Source organism: Poecilia reticulata, chromosome 1 (assembly GCF_904066995.2).
Source record: "Poecilia reticulata chromosome 1, P_reticulata-male-v2, whole genome shotgun sequence".
NCBI lineage: Eukaryota > Metazoa > Chordata > Actinopteri > Cyprinodontiformes > Poeciliidae > Poecilia > Poecilia reticulata.
Window position 1 is genome coordinate 1,171,430 of NC_088830.1, and position 16,005 is coordinate 1,187,434.

At 40.5% G+C, this 16,005-nt stretch overlaps 1 protein-coding gene and 1 long non-coding RNA gene across 6 annotated transcripts in view; one reads left to right on the top strand and one right to left on the bottom strand.

The window, feature by feature from the left end:
- prkcba (protein kinase C, beta a) overlaps window positions 1–6,711 on the bottom strand; it is a 91,502-nt gene extending 84,791 nt beyond the window's left edge. For 2 of the 3 annotated variants that reach the window (XR_014087224.1, XM_008406060.3), the window contains exons 1-2: window positions 6,235–6,708; window positions 5,773–5,804 (exon numbers count right to left, since the gene is read on the bottom strand). Coding sequence is in view for 2 of the 3 variants with exons in the window: in XM_008406060.3 (XP_008404282.1) it covers window positions 5,773–5,804; window positions 6,235–6,398 (196 nt within the window). In the remaining variant the exon portion in view is untranslated. Of the gene's footprint in view, window positions 1–5,772; window positions 5,805–6,234 lie in introns of all 3 variants that reach the window. The other variant, XM_008406066.3, reaches the window with a different exon arrangement.
- LOC145551424 (uncharacterized) lies at window positions 5,793–13,230 on the top strand. Of its 3 annotated transcripts, none has more exons than XR_014087257.1 (3): window positions 5,793–5,967; window positions 7,736–12,275; window positions 12,935–13,230. It is a non-coding gene; the product is annotated as an uncharacterized LOC145551424 (long non-coding RNA). The 3 variants fall into 3 exon arrangements; XR_014087261.1 differs by lacking the exon at window positions 5,793–5,967 and having other exon boundaries at window positions 6,896–7,912; window positions 7,999–12,275; XR_014087253.1 differs by lacking the exon at window positions 5,793–5,967 and having other exon boundaries at window positions 6,896–12,275.
- Window positions 13,231–16,005: the final 2,775 nt, after the last annotated feature.

The window sequence follows — 16,005 nt, forward strand, 5'->3', positions numbered from 1 at the left end:
CTCATTGTGACACTTATACTCAGTATACTACTACCAGCAGGTCAGTGGCCAATAAGCTGTGTCAACCAGTTCAGGTTGGAGTTTCAAGAAATTTGGATGACCCAGAATAGAGTAGAATACAAACAGCCTTTATTGCCCTGCAAAGAGGTAATTCAGGATGTCATTTGTTATGTACATTACTTTCCGACCCTGTTTGCAACATAGCTGAGGGTTGCTGTTAAATTTTGTGATTAGTAGATTTATTTACATGAACCAAGAAGCATTTTAATTAATGCTTTCATACACTTGCATTTAAAACATATTTACATACACAGTGTATACCCTGAAACAATAACAGCAACTCTGAAAATCCAGGTGAAGCTGGTAATATATCATTTTCCACAATGAAAGTCCTGTACCAACATGACCCAAATTGCCACTCAGTAATGAAGAAGCAATTACTCCAACAGCAACACATTACGGTTTGCAATAACTCAGGGACAAAATCCAATGCTTAGAGATCTGTGTTTAATAAATCTAAAAATATAACTGTTTGGGCATTATGAGCATTGTTATGTTGGAAATTTGTCCTTGCTGTACAGCCTCTTGTTCTTATTTTTTACCTTTGGGTGAATGGGCATGCTCCCGCAGACCTTAACGTCCCCCACTGGGTCAACAAATGGTATTTTTATATTCTACTTTTGAGGAGATTGCATATCAGAAAATAATATCCCAACTGTGAAGTACAGGAGTGGAAGAATCAGTTTTGGGCTTCGTTGCTTCAAGAGGGACTGGTGCACTTCACATGTCAGACAACAACGTGAGGAAGGAACAGGTCAGGGGTTTTTTTTAAGCCGGATTGCAAACGTCTTTCTCGCTCTGAGCATTTCACTGGCGGAGCAGACTTAATGCTAAAAGATAGGTTTATAGTTTATGCATTTAAAGCCGGGAGCATGGACCAATCACACAGCTGGCACCTCTGTGCGTTGCCTCCCGCGCTGCCGCTGCTTGATCCCTTAAGTTTACTTCAGCGCGGATCACGCGTCTCCTTTCACTCAAACTGGACACAGGCTGACCTGTATGGATATTTATTTACATCAAGCCCCTGTGAGGGGCTTATGATTCTTTGGAAAACTGGACGTCAAGGTAAGAGTTTAAAGCCCGCCGTGTTAGCTCTGGTTGTGCAGCTCTATGTGAACTGCAGGAATAACTTGTGGCGCTTTCAGAGGTGAGTTGAGGGAGTGATGAGAATGATTTTTTTTTGTGAACTAAGAATTATGTGGGGTATTTACATCTTAACACGCTGCCCACCGTGTGGCTCTGTCTGCCCTGTAAAGTTTATGCATGTGTTCCCATTTGGGCAGCACTAACCTCATCATGAAGGTTCAGCCCTGTGAGGAGCTTTCACGCTCTCCTCGCAGTCACGCACCATGCTGGTTTTATATTATTTTTAGTATTATTTTTCCGGTTGCACAATGCATCAAACCATACCAAATGCTTTGTCCACTTAGTCAGACAGAATTAATGCCCACAGCCACGCAGAAATCAGAAAATCTCCTCCCATTAACTCCAGCAACCAAAACAGTTTCTGTGACACTTATTAAAAACTCAAAAGACACAAAATGGAAGAACTACTTAAGTCACATTAGCAGCATTTCATAAAATCTCCCATTTGTTGCGCGTCTCTAACCGGCCCCATCATGCAGGGCCGGTCCAAGGTTGTATGAGGCTTCCAGCATAATTTGACTTAAGAGCCCCTCTTGCTGCTAAAAACATAATCACCTCTAACAGCTTCTGTGTTAGATTTGGTGAAATCTGGGAGAAGGGAGTAGTTTAATTGGCCAAACAAAAAAAACAGTTATAATTGCAGTTTTTTGCATTTGTATTTCTAAACAAACAGAGCTTAAACTCAAAGATTAAATTCAAAGCATCAGATTGTTGCTGTGGTAACAAAAACTATAAATATTGTTCTTTGAACTTTTACAAAGTAAACTTGTCAGCTCCTTAAAATCTTACATTTAAATGTTAAACAATTTTAAATATTTTAATTTATGTATGCCGAAACCATTAAATCAAATTTAGTAGCATTGATCATCTCAATAAATAAATGTATCTGTGGTCTGTGTTACAATATTAGCGTTTATTGAGCCCCTGGGTGCCCTGCGACAGACTGGTGACCTGTCCAGGGTGACCCTGCCTCTTGCCCAAAACATTCGCTAGGGACATACATACATGTATGTATGCATCCATCCATCCATCCATGGATGGATGGATGGATGGATGGATGGATGGATGGATGGATGGCAATTTTTCTGGGGGGGGGAACCCTGCACATCATCATGTCAACCAAGCAGTAACAGTTTGGGCACCATTGGGTCTTTCAAATGGACAGTGACCCTAATCATACTGCCAAATTGGTTACAGTTTAAAGAGCCTTGTGGATTTGAAAGCCTGTGGTCTGGAGTTTCCATCACAAAGTCCGAATCTCAGTCTAATGGAAAGTTTGTTGGAAGAACCAACAAAGTGTGTGTGAGTCAAAAAGCTTGATTTAGTTGCACTAGTTTAGTTGGGAAGACTGGGCTGAAATTCAAGCAAACTATTGCAGGGTTTCCCCCAGTGTGTTATAGGCCTGGCGGCCCGCCATGCTTTACTAGGGCCACCGCCAGGCTAAGCCTTTCTTGGGGTTTTTTGGTTTTTTTTTTTTTTTTTTTAATAAAAAAAAAAATCGCCTTTTTTTTAAGCCGCATTGCAAGTGTTTCTGTTGCTCCGAGCGTTTCACTATCAGAGCAGATTTATTCCTAAAAGATGTGTTTATAGAAGATATGTTTATAGTTAATGCATTTAAAGCCGGACCAATCACAGCGCTGGTCTCTGCTCGTTGCCTCGCGCTGCAGCAGCTGGATGTCTAAAGTTAACCTCAGCGCGGATCCCGCTCCTCCTTTCACTCGAACTGGACACAGACTGACCGCTGTGGATATTTACATCAACCCCCTGTGAGGAATTGTGATTAGTTATGATGAGTTATTGATTAAGGTAAGAGTTTAAACCCACCGCGTTAGCTCTGGTTAGCTCTGGTTAGCTCTGGTTGCGCAGCTCTACGTGAACCGCAGGAATAACATGTAGTCGCGCTTTCAGAGGAGCTTTGAGGTGAGAATGATTTGTGTTTGTGAACAAAACATTATGCGACGTTTACATCTCAACACGCTGCCCAGCGTTTGGTCCTGTCTTCCCTATAAAGCTTAGGTCCGTGTTCCCGGTTAGCCGGTGCGTTAGCGGTTAACGACCCAGCGCTAATCACTCATCGTGCAGGTTTAACCCGGTGAGGAGCTTTTCCTCTCCTCGCAGTCACGCATCACGCTGATTTTATATTATTTTATTATTAATAATAATTTTTCCGGTTACACTAAGCACCAAACCGTATCAAATGTTTTGCCCACTTAGTCAGACAGAGTTAATGAACGCGGCCACCAGACATCTGAAAAACAAGTCCATAAACTCGACCAACCAAAATGGTTCCTGTGTTTCCTTGTTAAAAACTCAAGACACGAAATGGAAGAACTACTCAAGCCACATTAGCAGCATTGAATGAAATCTCCCGTTTGTTGGGCATCTCTGCGTAGTGCAGCAGATTACCTCATCATGCAGGGCCGGTCCAAGGCTGTATGAGGCCTGGAGCTGAATCTGACTTAGGGGCCCCTTTTGTTGCTAAAAAATATCAGCACCTCTAACAGGTTCTGTGTTAGATTGAGTGAAATCTAGGACAGGGGGAGTAGTTTAACTGGCAAACCTAAAAAGCAATAAATTATAAATGCAGTTTACTAATTTGTATTTGTGAACAAACGGAGCTGAAACTGAAAGATTAAACTCAGCATCAGATTGTAGTTGTGGTAACAAACCAATCTGACTATGAATATTATTCTTTGAACTTCTACAAAGTAAACTTGCCAGCTCCTTAAAATCTTGCATATAAATGTTAAATCATTTAAAGTTTTTTAATTTATATTTGCTGAAACCATTATGTCAAATTTAGCAGCAATGATAATCTCAATAAACAAATGCTACATTTATATATCGGTGGTCTATGTTAAAATATTAGCATTCATGAGGCCCCTGAAGCTCAATTTGGATTTAACAGAAGTGGACATAATTGATATTCATTTTAATTGTATATTTTGATTAGTTGTTTTTAAGACTGGTTGTGGGTTTATATAGCAGTTCACTGACAATGTTTTCCCATAACATATAATTACCCACTGATATTTTTACTTTTATTGTCTACTTAACATCTTTTAATACAAAAACACGGTGGAGCGCCTCGGCGCCCGACCAACGGGCTTAACAAGTTTTCTGGGGGAAACCCTGTATTGTGAAAAGCTTGTCCGACACAAGTCATAAGTTTAAAAGGCAAATCTACCAAATACTAATGAAACTTCTGAATTTGAAGAAGGTAAACAAAAACATTTTAACATCTTAACTGACCAACAGCACAAATCGTTTAGACATTATTGATCATCCAGTAACAAACATATTTTATGCAAAAGGTTTGGCTTCCAACAAATATTGGAAATAATTTGAATCAAAATTCTTGAATGTTAGTATGAAAGTAAAAGCATGTTTTTTTCAAAGCAGAATTCTCCCTGTTGCCATGTTAATGGCAAAAGTATTGTGCAATAAGGATATATTGATCACCATTTTAATTTTAGCAACACAAAAACACGTCATTGGTACAAACAATTATTAAAACAACTCTTTCCCGATAACTTTCACAATGCAGAAAACGTAGATGAAGAATCAACTGCAGACATGGAAGCTTGTGCCATTTATTAACGTGTGGATTTGATCCAACAAGCCATGAATTTTTAAGAGCTCCTGGAATGAAGGCAGGATATTAATCAAAGATCATTTGTTGAAGGTTTTATGTTGATACATTGAAAATATTCCTGAAATTAAGAATTTTGTTTTTGCTATTTTTGGGTCACAACTTTTCACAGGTTTTAATGTAAACTGAGGGACATAAATGACCCCAGAATGTTATGCTCTAACTGTCTTAATGTTTCAACCGATTCATCTTTAAATCAATCAACTTATTTATAAAGCACCCATTCAAAACAAAGCCATATCTAAATGCACTTTACAGATTCAGACAGATACATTGCAGATAAATTCCAGTGCAGTCAAACTCGGTTAAGAAACTGGTAAAAAAAAAAAAATTATATATATATATCAGAAAGGTTTGAGAGAATCAAGCTGCTGATTGTATTTAGGAATTCTTCCTCGAAAATGGAATGGAGCAACACATTGTGATCTCTTGAAGATTCCTTTACTGCTCTCACATTAACTTTGTTGTTTAGACATGCAATTCTTGAAGTTTGCTAACCTTTCTCTTTAAATTCATTTAAGGCAACATTTATCTATTAAAGTAGCTGTTTCTCCATGTAAGCTCCAGAAATGTATTTTGGTTTAAGGTATGCCGCAGCAGAACAGGTGTGTCCTCCCTTTAAACACTTTCTGGAGGTGCTGCTGTATATGAAGATCAGTTCACACACACACACACACACACACACACACACACACACACAGCCATATGGAGGCAAAATTGCCCTTTTCACCCCTTCCGACTCATTTTGATACTCAAAAACAATTCAGTACTCGCATAGTTTATTTTTCAGTGATCGATGTCAAATCCTCAAAAAAAAAAAAGTAATTTAACCGTATGTGCCATGCACTCCTGGACAGCAGACATCAGTTCACACACCCACAGCAGACATATCTGATTTGTGAATGAGCTCCTACCTTGGCACTGGAATCCCTGCTTCCCAAAGCCCCTGTGGACAGAGGACAGGAATGAGAAATTTGAGGAATTCGCTGACAGAGATACCCTACATATAAAGATAAACCAGCCGCAAACATTAATCAGCACACGGAGAACCAGCAGCAACAACGGCGGGGCCCCATGCAACCAGCAGCATTCCTCCACCAGTTTCAGAGGTTGGTGTAGGTGGAGGCGGAGGGGGGATGCAGTAAAATAAGAAAGCCGAGCAGCAATGCGTGTTGTATGGCTGCAGGTAGCGCATCTCTGCCCCTCTGTCGAAGGCCCGCGGTGCTGTCGCATTGAATGGCGCATCGCAGTGTTTTATGGTGACAGATTCTAGCACTGCGGCGCTGGTGTGCAGAGACCGGTCAGACCTTCCGCAGAGACGGCAGCAGCAAGTGAATCACCTGTGTCCTTTCGGCGCAGCGCGCGCTCACACTCACCAGATGAAGTCCGTGCAGTGGCTGCAGAAGGTCGGCTGCTTGAAGAAGCGCGCGATGAACTTGTGGTTCTTCACCTCGTGCACGTTCTTCTGGCGGAGGGCTCCCTGGCGGGCGAAACCGCGCGCGCTCTCCGGCACCTCACCGTCGCTGTTGGGGTCAGCCATTTTAACGAGGAAGCGGTCCGAGAGGTACGAGGGGTGAGGAGAGCGACGACAGGGAGGGAGACGTGACGGAGGCGGCGGGGCAAAACGAGTCTGGGTGCAGGTACTTCCTCCTCGTCCTCCTCCTCCTCATCCACCTCCTCCGTCTCTCCTCCCCGCTGGCCGCCTCGGTGTCTGTCGCTCGTGCTGCCGGTGATTTTTACTGTCTGCGTCCACCTCGCGTCTGCTGCTGCTTCCGGCGTCTCGGCTTCCCTGTTCTCAAAGTGTCGCTGCTTGCAGCGACGTATCTCCGTCGCAAACAACCTGCCGCGCTGGTCACTCGAACTGTTACAGATACACACACATGCGCGCGCAGAGCACAGTCTACAGCAACACAAGTTGAACCTCGAGCTCCGCATATTTTCACAGTACAGAGTGGATTACAGAAGGCACACACATTCTCTCCAGGATGGAGTTGTCCCTCAGCAGAGAAACAGTTTGCCTGCAGGGTCCACTCAGGCTCAGATAGCTGCTCTTAGCTGGGTACATTTTGTACTGAAATACTGGATAATATTTTTTTCAGATTCACACCCAATAAATAATCTGACACTGACTGAAGTATACAGATGCATTTCAGTAAATCAGAATGTCATTCACCACTGCATTCATCTCAGCAACCCCAAAAGTGAAATACACAGATTCATTTTACAGAATGACATGTTTAAGGATATGAGGCCTGCACATGGAGCATGCTGGTTGAGAGTATTTATGAACAATACCAAGCTCAAACACAAAGACACAACAGTTACACTATGAAGATTATTCTTGCTCTTTTACAAAGTAAGCCAATTACTTTCAATCTTACATTTAAGTGTTAATTGGTGCTGAAACTATTGATAGTATTTTCATTCTCAATATATAGATGTTAAAATTTCAGATCTATTGTCTATGTTAAAATTCAAGCTCTTATGGCCAGGAACTCTGGAAGCCTGGGGGCCCTAAGCAGCTGTTTGGTTCACTTTGCCTTGGGCTGGCTTTGGGTTTAGTCAATAGATGAAGTGTATCAGTTTTAATGATTATGGCTTACAGTTAACAAAAGCATAATATTCAGACTCCCAAAAAATAGAAACATTTGAGTGGGATGTTTTCTAACACATTTTTTCCTTTAACTCAACTTTCCAATTGCAAGTAGGAATACAGCATTCTGGGCAGAGCCTGTATTTAGTAACGGTACTTTCTTGCTGCACTGTTTGCATGCAGCTAACGGAAACCCAAAATTTAATTTTCTCCAAATTACAAAGAGCATATAAGCCAGATTAAAAGATTTTAAGTACACAAATGTTATCTTATTGCTTTCCTAGGGGCTTTCATCTCCAGCCATTAAGGGCCAGAGTCCTGCAACTTTTAGATGTGTTCCTGTTCCAACAAACAAATGGCTGAATTACCTCCCCAGCATGCAGTCAAGTTTGGTCAGTCCTGCTAATGACCTGATGATTTGACTCAGGTGTTTTGAAGAAGAGATGCCTTTCTAAAGAAAGGTAAGCCACAAAGGGTCAAAGCTAAAGAGCATTGTTTTTAGACTCCATCCATCCAATGTCTTTCAATATCTGAAATTGGGTCGCAGGTGCAATAGGTCCATGATGGAACCCCAGACATTCTTCTCCTCCAGGTCATTCTGAGGGATCCCAAGGCATTTCCAGGCATACATAGTCCTTCCAGCAAGTTCTGAGTCTCCCCCAGGGAGGCTCCCTGCAAGCTTCTTGATCAGAAGCACAAACCACCTCAACTTACTCTTTTCAATGCATAGAAGCAGTGGCCTTTTTTTGAACTTCCCAAAGGATGATGGAACCCATTATCCCATCTTTACAGCTAAATCCAGTCACCCAGAATCAGAAAGCCGGATTCTCCTCCTGCTTTCTGAGGGGAAATTACGGAGGGGAATCCCAAACAGCTGACATGCCGCAACCCGAAATCCAGCGGACATTGGAGATGATATGTAGAAACAACATTAATATTTATTCAACATTTCGTGCAAAGAATATAGAAATGACAAGGAGAGGAGTTGGAGCCAAATTGCAACCGCAGTTGATAAACCCGGTAACTTTTCAGCTGTTCTTCGTTAAAGTGACATAAATAGGTTATAATGATTTTCATTCAGTCAGGACTTTACGCTGACTCTAGCCACATGCATCACAGGTAGATTCTAGTAAAGCATTGATTAATACCTGGTTTTAAAATGAGTTAACTGGACTTGTAGCCATTATTTTGTGCCCATGTGGCTGGACACCACATGGCACGACGAACCCGATCGAACCGTTATACCTGGGATTTCTGTCGACTAATGTGTCTCAGGTTTTGGAAATGGACCGACAACTCGTGTAATGTGCGCTGGACATTACACTAAGGAAATAGGAAGGGAGGGTCAGTGCAGAGCACCGGAGCTGAGCCTTTTTTCAATCAGTGTCATCAACAGAAAGAAAAAAGGCAGGAAGAGACGATAATTGATTTATCGTTTATCGCGACAGGCCTAGTAATTCAGGAAGGAGACGGAGGAGATTGATTGTTTTCACAGATTATCTGTCTCATAACAAACTGCTATGACAAGGGGACAGCTTTAACAAATATGGAGAAAACATATTTTTTATTAAAGTTATGTACTGCAGCTTGAGTAAAATGCAACTACATAGCATTTTTGAGAAGTCTGGGTTGTTTTATGTGTATTTTGCATGTTACTTTTAACTGTTGCTCATGGGGAGAGACATTTCAGTATCTAAAACTAATGGAAAAAATGCAAGCAACCTACTTGCATACTGGATGAGGACTGTTGGATGTAAAATTCATGAGCTGTAAATATTGTGCTAGTATCAGTATTGAACCATAGAAAGCAAGGCAGATGCAAGCCTTTAAAATTGTGACGCTTTTTATGGGTCAAATAGACTCAAAAAATTGTAACAGTAGCTGTGCGGGGGGCCCAAGATTTCTGGCGGCGCCCCTGCCTTGGGATCCAGTCCATGAACACTACAAACAGCAGCAATGACAAGTGGTGAGCCTGATTTTTGCCGCATGTCTTCTCCCTCTGTCACACCTGCTTTCCTGTCTGACAACTGTCAAAGGCCAGTAGAGCTGACAAAACTTTTGAAGAAAAAAAAAATTTAAAAACCCACTTTATTTATCTCATAGTAAAATTAAATGTTTTCGTAATTCATATGAGCAGGAAGGGTCTCTTGCAGGATCAGTCTGCATGGTTAGAGATGTTCCGGTCCAACCAGTCCAAAACTCCAGAATAACTTTGCCAGGAATGATGAGAAGTGGTATCACTTGGTATCTGGAACACTCACCGGTTCTCAATGTTAAAAATGGGGACTACTATCCCAGTCTGTCTCTCCAACTGGTCCCTCATGAAACATTGAAGAAGCATGTGATGGTCTTTGCTTCCTTAACCTCAGCTACCTGATACCTGTCAGCTACTTTAAGAGTCCCCAAGGACAACTAAGCCTGACAGTTTCCATCACCTCTGGTGTATACCAGCAGTATACCAGCAGGTCCTCTGGTTGCCACCACAATAGGTGCCAATAACAGGAAGAAGCTACCCAGATAGCACACGATGTTAAATCAACGTTGAAAAAGTTAGAATTGTTGATTTTTGGTTGAAGTCGACAAATGACGGTGGATCAACCATCAAACAATCATCCAATCAAACCGTTGAAACTGTGTCATTGAATCAATGTTGTTTTGTGGTTGAAATCTGATGACTGAAATGCAGAGGTCTGATTAATGGTTGATTTTTGGTTGAAGTCGACAAATGATGGTGGATCAACCATCAAACAATCATCCACCTCTAGCCAAGTAACTAATGTTGAAACTGTGTCATTGAATCAATGTTGTTTTGTCGTTGAACTCTAATGACTGAAATGCATTTGTCTGATCAACATCTCATCAATGTCAGCTGTTTTGCCGCATCCCTTCCTCTTCCCTCCTCCTCAACCGAACTAGTGGGTCAGAGCATTTTATTACTGAGGGGTTATCATGTTTTAAATTAAGCACTGTAGAGGATAGTCGGTGCTGATTCCTTTCTGTACATTTTCTTACTTGTTCATAACAATTCTCACTGACTGTTTGCGTGCGAAATATTGACACAAAAACATCTACAACTTACTACAAGGAGTGGAGCGGTCCACCCCCACCATTTACATGAGTGGGATGGCCCAAACACACAGCTGCTTTGCTGTTGGCTTGTTGGCAAAAGATGTTAATTCAATGTTGAATTATTACCACAAAGGTTGCATGTATGGTTGAGGTCAACAACTGACGGTAGATCAACTATAAAACACACTCTAAAAAGAAAATAGTTGAACCAACTTAATTGAATTGCTTCTGTAGGTAACAAGCAATTCAATTAAGTTTATCCAACTGAATTAATTAAATATATCTAACTTAATTTATTAAGTTTAACTTAATTCAATATATTATAATCATCCAACTCAATTTGTTACTTAATAAATTTGTTAATAAATTATGTTTAAGATAACAGATTTAAGTCAGTCTTACTCAAATCATTTAGTTTACTTCAAAAATGGTCAATAAACTTACATAACACTTTTCCAGTCATTTTGACCACTGAAAGCACTTTACAGTCACATTCACACATGTATTTAATGCACAGATCAGTTAGGGTTGAGTGCCTAGGGGTCATGTTGGCATGTGGCAAGAGGGAGCTGGAATTGAACCATCAACCTTCTGTTAGACAACTGCTCTACCCACAGAGCCACACCAGGGAATCTGTCACTGGTAAGCCCTGCAAGTTTTAGGCATTTCCCTAATTCGGCACATATGATTTTAATTGATGTCTGATTAACAGGGTTTTGCTGAAATGAAAACACGCAGGTCAGTTTGCCTTGAGGACAAGGTTTGGGGAAGAACTCGTGATCTAAATGTTCAATCAATGTAAGCTGTTTTTCACACCCCTCTACACATGTCCCTTTCCCCCCACCACCCACCCCTCGCCTGGGCCCATCTACCCCTCAATCTCCTCCCCCTTTCCACTCTCCTCCCCTCCTCCTTGGGCTCTGGGTGAAACAATTTTAATTTTAGGTGAGGGTTTTAAATTTTCACATTTTATTTTGTTAAAGATTTTTTTTGGCTCTAGTGGCCTTTATTTGATAGTTAATTTACAAGAAAGGGGGAAGACATGCAGCAAAGGTGCAAATTACACACTACATGTTGAGAACATTGGGTTGTGATTCCTTTATGTACATTTTCTTACTTGTCTGTAAATATTATTACTGACTGTGCATAATGTGTTGACACAAAAACATCTACAAGTCTCTACTAGGAGTTGTACAGTCCGACTCCCCCTTTTTACACTAGTGGTTTGTCCCAACCAAACAGCCACTTTGCTGCTGGTTTGTTTGCAACCAGCTTCTGAATTGAATTCTCCTCTGAGCAGTTTTATGGTAAGTTTTTCAATATTACTTTGATCTTAAATGTGTTTATTGAAAAATAAGGGCATTGTTTTGTGCCCATAGTAATCCTGGTTATTTTGGGGCAACACAGATATTTTTAATAATTGAGGTCATGTCTTATTTTGTATTATTTTCATCCTGCCCACTGCTCCAGGCCTACGTATGAAATCCTGTGAGATTTTGTGGGATTTGAGTTTTTAAAATAGGGCGGGGCCTATTGTTTGGTCTGGGAGAGCATGTGGTGGACAAGGAAGTGTAAGGCTGGCTGCTGCAGGTGGGCTTTAAATTGTTGTGATAGTAATCACTTGTTTTTCAGGTTTTTATTATGATGTGCTTAGATGTGCCTCTGTTCCAGAACAACTGAGTTAGATGATTGCATGACCGTCTGCAGCCATCAAGAAGTGCAGAAGGTTGTTAATCATCCACAGATTAAATCCAGGTGAGGCAGGAAGGAAACACTTAAAACATGTAAGGCAGGTGAAACACTGAACTAAACCTGCTAATGACTGATTCAGTCTGTTGATTCTTGGGTTGGTAACTGGTTAAACTGAACTGGACTATTATTACTGGTGTGGGATCTTTATCAGCATATGGACATTTTGTAATGAATTTAATCAACTTATTTGGAAATATTTGTAGTTGAAGACAAAACCAGCTATTTGATGGAAGTTTATTCTGTATAAATTATACATTTTTCCAACTACAGTATAAATCACCTTTTGCTCTATTTATCTGTCTCTGGTGTGTTAAATAAACCCTGATCCTCCCTCAGATTTATCTTTAAGTTTTCTGATAAACAGCCTTTATTTTAAATATTGATTCCCTCATTTTAACATGAGTGCAGCATAAATCCTACACTAGGCTGCAGCTTCATAGGTAAATGTAGTTGTATATGTAAACATTAAGATAAATATTAATGAAAGATTAAGATAAATATTAACAGTGAGTGTACATGGGGAACTACAGTATATGGTTAGTATTTGTTCTCAGACCTGTAACCAGTCCACTGTTTAATCTTTCAATGTCTTTCAGAACTTTTCAAATGTTTATTATATTTCTAACCGGCACCTTCTTCACTTTTATTTTTGTGTTTTTCAGCCGTTGCTCTGCAGGTTGACCTAAAGCTGACTCTTGAGGACTGCAGTAAAACTGTCAAGTGGCTTCATGACACGCCAGAATGAGAGGAAGACATCACAAGGAATCAAAGTGACGCCAACCAGAGTCAAACTGGGGTTACCACAACTTGTACTGTTTCCCTGGTTCATACAGTACAAAGCTTAACCTCATGGACTCTGTTCTCCTGTGGACAATAGACTGTTATTCTGACAGTCAAAAAGGAGTCAAATATGTTTAAAGATCTGTCCCTCTTTTCTTAAATAAAATGTTATATCAAACCTATGTTGTCATTTTTAAACTTTTGTACACAGTTTACCCATGATCTACCAATAATATAGTGTTTAACACCAGTGAAGAAACTTTAAGTGGTATGTTATGTACAGACCTAAAAATGTACATAAATCCTTAGCTTTCATTCAATATGAAATCAACCCAAATCTGCATGTAGACTCAGATGAAGGTTGAATCAATGTTGATTCCTAACTGATTCAACGCAATACCAACACAAATATGCATGTAGATTAACATACAAATGATGGTTGAATCAACATTGATATGTCGGTTATGGTTGAAACCCTAACATTGATTCAACATTCAAGTCACCGACCACTTTCAATGTTTCAATGTCAGCGTTCAACGTTTATTCAATGTTTCTGGCTGACATTGATTCAATGTTGTTTCAATCATTCTGTGCTATCTGGGTACTTACTTGGGCTGAGTAGAATAAATACTAGACTGTTGTTCAGTGGTCCAAAGTCTTCTTTTTAAATTAAACTCAATTTTGCATTTTGGAAATCAACATACCAGAATCTGGAGAGGCACAGAATTCAAGCTGAGGTCCAGTGTGAAGTTTCCTCAGTCAGTGATGACTTGTGGTCATCACTGCTGTTTTATCCAATCAAAGTCAGTTTTGTGGTTTATCAGAAAATTTTAGAGCACTTCATGCACTCACATGAAGAGGGCTGTAGAAAAAAACATGTCCTCACAGTCAGAGAGATTTGAAGAATCTTGGCAAAGTAGAGTGGACAAACATTTCCAAGCCAAGATTTAGAATGCTGATAGACTGCCGACAAGACAATGTTGAAATTGAATGAGAAGATGAGCATTAGACTGTGCATATTTATCTAACTAGGTTGTTGCAGGGGTGTTTTTTAGTTAAAAAAACATTCCTGTTCCACATTTGCTTGTTTTTCAGAATTGTACAGAATCAATGTCACATTAAAGGTACAAGAAAGGTAATTTGAACTGGGATGTGAAGACTTTTTATACCAGCTGTATCTCAAAGCGAACCTCCCACTGGTAACTATTATTAGTTGGATACATTACTTGAAAAGATAAGTAATTTAATCTATCGACAGTTATTTAAAATGGTTTATGTCTCTACATCAGAAGATGTAGAAAACTGTTCAGTGCTTAAAGTTACGTAATATTTGTAACTTTAAGCACTGAACAGTTTTCTACATCAGAAGATGTAGAAAACTGTTCAGTGCTTAAAGTTACGTAATATTTGTAACTTTTATTGAATCATGACTGAGAAAGTTATCCTCTTTATATTTCTTGTTTCATGAACATTAGTGGTACCCTAAACGGCTATTGACACTTTTTTGTAGATATGTGTGAAAAGCCTTAGAAGGAAATCATCAGTTTTGTTCCACCACAGTGGCACACTTTTTTCTTCTTCTTCTTCTTTTTTTTTTTTAGGAAAACCTCACTTTTAATTTGAGTTCATTTATTCTGTCAGGAATAAAACAGCATTTATTTAGAAATGGAAATAATTTTAAGAAAGAATTATGTTTTTGCAAAATTCATGCTACAACACTTATCTACACCCATCACAGTTCCTAACAAGTAAATATAGCGGACAGTTTGTTTATTTAGAGATAGGGTGGGAAGCTCGGTCATCCGGGAGGGACTCAGAGTAGAGCCGCTGCTCCTCCACGTCGAGAGGAGCCAGTTGAGGCTCGGGCATCTGGTCAGGATGCCTCCTGGACGCCTCCCTGGTGAGGTGTTCCGGGCACGTCCCACCGGGAGGAGGCCTCGGGGAAGACCCAGGACACGCTGGAGGGACTATGTCTCTCGGCTGGCCTGGGAACGCCTTGGGGTTCCCCTGGAGGAGCTGGAAGAGGTGGCTGGGGAGAGGGAAGTCTGGGCCTCCCTTCTGAAGCTGCTGCCCCCGCGACCCGACCCCGGATAAGCGGAAGAAAATGGATGAATGTTTATTTATGCTTTTCTTTCTCAATTTGACTGGGATGTTTTAGAGCTTCAAAGTAACTTATAACTGTCATAAGAAAGAATTCAAAGGAGGTTTCAGGTGTATATATTTGCCACCTGTGATTTTATAATAAAATTATATCCTAAGATATAAATATTTCCCCATCTAAATAAATGTGTTCAAATTAAAGGTTGGATTTTTGTTAGGTTTGGTTCTGTGTGAGCTCATGCTCCAGGAGTAAAAGATTACCTTTAACTTATTTTAAGACTTTCTTCACATCTTTAGTAGGGATATCAGTGCATGTGCTAGACCAGGGGTGTCCAAAGTGGGTCCTAGTGGCCCGGCATCCTGCATGTTTTAGTCTCTCCCTTGTGGCAGCAACAACCTCCTCAGCTTGTCAATGTTCTTCTTAGGCCTCTAATGAGCCATCATTTGATGCAGGTGTGTTAAAGCAGGGAGAGACTAAAACATGCAGGATGCCGGCCGGCCCTCCAGGACCCACTTTGGACACCACTGTGCTAGACAGTGTAGCACTGTCCTGTGCATTTTGATAAAGATCAGTTTTATTGCACATTTTCATAAAAGCAATTTTTTGGCTCTATCAAAAGACTCAATGATCTAATTTGAATGTGGGTTATGGGATATCCCATTTGATTGCACTCAAAATTTGAAATTGAGCTGAGCCTTTAATCTCTCTTCAGCAGCCATGCTGTGTGTGGGAGGTTATGTGTGAATGAAGGAAACCGCTGCCTCTTGAGGATTTGAACCTGTAATGTTACAGGTTGCATGTGAGAGCGGGGCTCAAAGAGGTTCCTCTGCCACCTGCCCACAGCTCAGAGCA